General features: G+C 40.0%; 1 protein-coding gene across 1 annotated transcript; it reads left to right on the forward strand.

Annotated features, from left to right (window-relative positions):
• The first annotated feature begins 2,833 nt into the window (after positions 1–2,833).
• LOC120558743 (GTP-binding protein Rhes-like) lies at positions 2,834–4,436 on the forward strand. The gene has a single exon (XM_039799946.1). It carries the CDS (start codon positions 3,119–3,121, stop codon positions 3,743–3,745), a length of 627 nt encoding a protein of 208 aa, XP_039655880.1. The 5' UTR covers positions 2,834–3,118; the 3' UTR covers positions 3,746–4,436.
• Positions 4,437–6,492: the final 2,056 nt, after the last annotated feature.

Consider the following 6,492-nt stretch of genomic DNA (forward strand, 5'->3'; position numbering starts at 1 on the left):
TAATGAACTTTCTCTGATTGAAAGACAGCTCTGGGACTAGTGTATGAGAAAATCAGATCAGAGAAACTTGAGGTTGTTAGAAGGTTGTTAAAACGACAGCAAAATAAAATTCATCGTGTGATTTGTGATTTGTGTGAATAGACTGGAAGAGGAAACACTAGCAACCAAACACTAACAAAGAAAAAAAACTGATTGAGCCGGGTTGCATGTGCATAAAAAAGCACACACAATGGCACATTCAGTGCCAGAGTCACAACACAGGTTAAGTAACAGACATTGAAAATTGAACAGGTGAACAAAGCTGAGCAGATCAATGATGGGAGGATATAGTATATGGAGATATTCCTTTATTAAACAACACAATTTATGGAAGGCTTTGTCCAGAAAGAAATACAGCCTGTAATTAAAGATATTTTGCTGTAAAAGATACTGCACGCCATGACATTCTTAAAGTGTCTGAGCACACGTCAGAGCTCAACACCTGTCTAGTCAAACAGGCAATGCCATCTGTGAATCATCGCCACAGGGCAACGTGACCGCAAATAGAAATTCAAGAAAAATGGCAGAGACAAAATGGCACAATGAGGCACATTTAGTGGGAGTTGATAATCACAATAAAGACATATTTTTAAGCACTCAGTAATGTCAACAGCGCAACAAAAAATGACTTCTTTAGTAAAAGCCTAAATGTTACTTAGGTAAAAGTATGTATGATCAGCTAAATGTACTTAAATGCCCTGAACACACAATTTTCTACCAAATTGGAAACTTGGCTTTTAGTCGTTGGCGAGAGCTTCGCCAAATAAAAAGGCTGCAAGACAAACGGCGAGCTGGCCATCTTGCTGTTGGACTACTGAGGAATATTAGCTGGCTTGCTATATATTGTGTTGTTGCACTTGCTTGATGTTTGGCTGTGTTAGCAAAAGACCCAATAGTTTTTGATCATAAGTAATGTAATCATAACAAATGTACGTAGAAGTGAATTACATTCTGAAACTGCAGGGGCGGCAAAAAAAATACCAGTGTTACGCAATGTTGCTTTAACATATCACAATGCATAATATTTTAAATAATAATAATAATAATCTGCAAAGTAACCAGTAATTATATACAGTATTTCAGATAAATGCAACAACTACAATATATCCTCTGACTAGTTGAGTACAAGCATAAAGTAGCATAAAATGAAAACACCTGAGTAGATGCACTGTCGAGTAGTTACTTTGACCCACCCCTAGAGTCCCACAAAGACATACACTGTAATGCATTTTCAACTACTGAGGCTATTATTAGTGAAGAAATGTTTATCTCTGCTTTTTGAGAAGTCACCAAAATGGATATACTGTCATTTAACATTTTGGAGCCTTGAGGCAAGAATATGTACGTATGTCTTTACCACTTAACTGTCAGGACAATGTGACTAGAACTGTCATCAGTTCAGAAACCCTGCTTTAAATTTCCCAGCAGTGACTGCAGCCATTAAGTGTTCCTCACACTGTGCATCAGGCCAGGAGAGTCCATAGCTAATATTCCCACAGTGCTTAGCTCTGCTCCACTGCCCACCAGGTACAGAAGCACCCTGGGGAGACCGCGTATGAGTGCAAATTAAAAGTGTATGTTGGTGGGACGGTGGAGGAGAACTCATTGTGATTCCATGCGGTTGCTTAGCCTAACAAGGCAGGGAGAGTCACAGTCTGTGGAGACTCAGGGGACATTTAGGAGGTTCACGAGTCAGGCTCACTCTTCTATGACAAACTCTGACAAACGGGAGGCAGGCAGGATTCCGTTCTTAGACAGCTACAGGCGATCCATCACATCTAATTGGACACCAAGGACAGCTGAAGGTGATTCAGTCATGCATTGCCATGTGTGACTGAACTGATCCATAAAGCTGTTGCCTCTAGAATTTGCCTAAGTAAAATGTCATCAGCTTAAGGAGGGATACGTTCTTGCAAAGGTATATTTAATTTATTCAGAATTGAGCTGTAGCTGCTGCTAGTTTCACTAAGACCAAGAACGTGGGGCATATCACTCGACGTCTTAAATCTTTACACCCACTTCTGTGTATCAATTTTTCGTTTTAAAATGGTATTCGTTTATGAACACATTTTTGATTTGCCACTCTGTTTACCATCAGAACCTTTTACATGTTTTTGTCTGAGACAAAACATGGAGAAGCAGTATTCCGTTTTTATGCACCACACATCTGGAACAAACTCCCAGAAATCGGTTGTTTTAAATCAAGGTTTAGAACTTTTCTGTTTGCCACTGTCTTTTATTAAACCAGATATATGGGACTCTCCATCATATCTTGTACTGTGATTTTTTTATTTCAGTTTATTCTGTTTGATTCAATTTCAGCTTATTTTTATCTTCTATTTTAATCCTTTTAATGTCTTATGTGAAGCATAAGGACCATGTGGAATTGCCATGTTGTTGAAATGTGCTATGTAAACTTTTCTCCCTTTTGACCAACATTGAGACAGTATAAAGCCAAGTGCTAGAATTGTCTCCTATTGTGCAGTGACTATATAAATATAAACATTATTTTAGAAATATTTGATGAAACATTATAATAAACCAATATATTCATGATTTATTTAATGAAAAATGTTTGTCTCAGTGTCTTTATACTTGCTTTCCATGCTCTGCTTGTCATTTATTCACTTTCAGATAGCACCTACTTTCTCAGCATACACAGATTTACATACTCTGCCATCATTGGTTGCCTGGATGTTACACTTCAACAGGCTGCCTTCTGCTGATTGGTTGCAGCTGCAGGAGGGCATGGAGGCTCTCTCACCAAAACAGGCATAAAAGGCAGTGTGTGTGATCAGACACAGAGGAGCATCCAATAAGCAAATCTTGAGGAGCTTTGACAGAGAGCCACTGCCAGCTTAACAAACCTGGCAGGTTAAACAAAGCAAGGAAAGAAGCTCAAGAGACCTAAGAAAAGGGGAGATTTACTTAGAAAGGTTGAAGTTAATGACAGGTGTTGACATTTGCGGTGTCAGTTTTAAAGCAGCAACCATTGAGAGAAAGTGAGTAATCTGAGACAGTTTTTGGGACATTTTCTCTACCCATTTTGGTAACAAAAACCTCCTCCGCAAAAAGCAGCATGTCTCTGGAGGTGAAGGAGAAGACCCTGGTGCGTCTAGTCTTTCTGGGGGCAGCAGGAGTGGGCAAGACAGCCCTGATCCAACGTTTCCTCCAAGACACATTTGAGCCCAAACACCGGCGCACAGTGGAAGAGCTGCACATCAAAGAGTATGACATCGATGGGGTCAAGATCACAGTAGAGATCCTGGACACCAGTGGCAGCTACTCTTTCCCGGCCATGCGGAAGCTCTCCATCCAAAACAGCGACATCTTCGCGCTGGTGTATGCTGTGGATGACCCTGAGTCACTGGAGGCTGTCAAGAGCCTCCGAGATGAGATTCTGGAGATCAAGGAGGACAAGTACACACCACTTGTGGTGGTGGGAAACAAGGTGGACCGGGTGCAGGAGCGTCTGGTGTCCAACAAGGACGTGCTGTCAACCGTGGAGCTGGATTGGAACAACAGTTACCTGGAAGCATCGGCGAAGGAGAACGTCAACGTGGTGGAGGTGTTTAAAATGATCCTGCAGCAGGCAAACCTTCCCAGCCGCCTCAGCCCCGCGCTGCGTAGACGCAGGGAGACCTTTCCAAAAGACATTAACTTCCGACCACCTATGAACAAGACCAACAGCTGTATTCTGTCGTAATGATAGACAGAGGAGAAGTGTTGTTTTGTTTCATGAAGGGACAAGAGATGAGAGCACTCAATGCTGCTGGTCGGAGAAAGAATAAAGAGAAAAGCTTGGACTTCAGTCAGTGGCTGAGATAAGTGATTCTGAACCAGTAAAGTCACTTCAGGGTTGAACTGAAAGAAAAAGAAACTGAAGAGGTGAAAGGTATTGAGATTTAACTTGAACAGACTGCCATTGGACATAAGGAAGCTACATTAATTACTCAATTGTTTACTCAATGTAATGTTATTGCTGCTTATTTGGTGACATGATGCTGGTGTTTAGATCAATGTATACCTTTTGGATTATAAATCAAAATGTTCACTTACATCAAGATTTGGACTGTTAACAGATTGTTTACTAAGGGGAAGTGTGCATATTTGTGGTACGTGCAAAAGTTATGTCTCATGTAAATTGTTTAAATGTAATAATTCAGTGTATGTAGCACATCATGTTTGCATTTTTTTAATTCAATTCCAATTTGCCATTGAGCATACTATCAATTGTCTAAAAAAAGTTGTGATATGCAAATGTTAACGGTCGATGCACTTTTCATTTTCAAATGACTTTTCAAAATTATGTTTTAAGGTTGTTTTTTTATGAATATGATTTTTTATTTTATTTACTTGGTTTTTTATCATTTTGCTGTTTAACAAACGTACGTGGATTGTGGATCTAAATGTGTAATAAAAATATATGCACAAAAAAGTGAAGCTTGATGAGTGAAATTGTTAATAGGTGTATAAATTATGTAATATTTGCTGAGAGGCAAGTTCACTTTTTATTAATTAAGCAGGTAAGTTATTAACAGTAAATGATAAATCAATCATTAATTACATTAACATTTAAACAATTTCTTTAAGGAAATCGTGTCATTGAACCAATGAGTTAACCTGACGAGACAGATGGCTTGTTAACACAGATCCATCTGACAAGCCGCCATTGGAAACTGTTTGGAAAAGGGCAGACACTTTCAAAAAATACGTGGCAGGTGATTGGATGAACTATCTGTCTATCACGTCTGCCATTGTTGTTTCGAACGAAGACTCGCAGCTGTTACACACATCTTAGTCTATATCCACACTGTTCCGGGATTGCTCTGGTGCCGCTGGAAATTCTGTCAGATGCCCTTCTTTTTGGCCGGATGTCCATTACCTTCCGCTTTCTTTGTATTGGAATTTTAAACTCCGGTCGATTCATGAGGACTATGGTTAACTGCTCCTCAGATCTCTGAAAGGTAAATCCAGACAGCTAGCTAGACAATCTGTCGAACGCAAGTTTTCTGTTGCACGGCTAAAACAAGTTTTGAACGTACACATTTCTCCAAAACAAGTTCCTTCCCGAGGCTATTTTGCAGTGGCACCGTTGCTTCGTCCGGCGCTTAGCATCCCCCGTGACGATTGTGACTGGTTTAAAGAAATGCCAATAAACCAGTTTTTCTCCCATCCCGGAATGCTGTGTGGACTAGCCAGACCTTCCTCCGCAGCGCTGTGGAGGGAGGTCTGGCAATGCGAGACTATACACACCTAAAGCCCGCCCGTAGCTGCCAGTAGCTCCTTGCTGATTGGTATGGTCTGGTGCTGTTATGGACACAAACGCAGTACTTTAAGTCTGACAAGATGAATTTTTGTGTGATAAGCGATCCAGCGAGATTTGTGCGTGATCTCGTGATTTCACGGGAATCCAACTGCTGTGCATGGTAACCAATGAATGACAATATATAACAATAAATGGCAGAACATAGATAAAGCACCATAAGGTAATGGAACATGTTGAAAATATGCCATTTTAAGCACAGTATATAGTACTGTATTGTAGGACTGCTGTCAATTTTGACTGTTATCTGATCAAATTTACATAGTTTGAAACTTTCTGCTTTTACAACTACTGCTCCGTTTCATTCAGTCTTAAAATGTAACAAAATGCCAGAAAATTATTCCCTATGTTTGTCTAGTTTTTGTTGGTATTCATGTTATTGAAATAAGTGACTCAAGTAGTAAATTAATGTGAAAAGTGGACTGAAATCAAGAGTTTGAGCTCTACATGTATCAACTGTCTGCATATATTATAAGATCTCCCTCACCATCTGTTGGTGAAAAACAGACATTACATTCAGTGAAACTAGTAACAGCTCAGGTTTTAAATGCTTTGGTTCTTAACTTTAATATCCAAATACCTAGACACAGACTTCACTGCATAACCTCATTAGTTCCATCAGTGTTCGGATAACAAAGAAATGTGCGCTGATGTTAATGTCCATCATCAGTCTGGAAAGATTGGATTGTCTGACAGTGTGTACACAAACTGTTGAAGTCTAAGGTCTATAAGAGCCGTTTTTCTGAACCATAAAGCACACTTTAGCTTACAGTAAATGACTGAAACAGCCCAGATAATGTCATTTTTACAACACTTTAACTTCAGATGAAAGCAAGTGTGACATCCCAATTAAGGAGGCCGTGCAAACTCTGCTAACTGGCTCCAGGCCTGAAAGGACAGCAGTCAAAGTAAAGAAAAACAAATCCTTGAGCATCACAACATTTAAATACTGAACAGTTCAGCAGCACTTTAACCGGTTGACAAAATGGATCATGGTGCAGTTCCTGAAATAGCTGTGCATGGTTCCCCTAAATGCAACCTGCAACCAGTGAAGACAGTTTAAGTGCTTAGGTCCAAGCACCACCACCCCCCTCCCCCTCCATCAGATTAGACTGAACAAAGTTTCC

Source organism: Perca fluviatilis, chromosome 1, assembly GCF_010015445.1.
Source record: "Perca fluviatilis chromosome 1, GENO_Pfluv_1.0, whole genome shotgun sequence".
Lineage (NCBI taxonomy): Eukaryota > Metazoa > Chordata > Actinopteri > Perciformes > Percidae > Perca > Perca fluviatilis.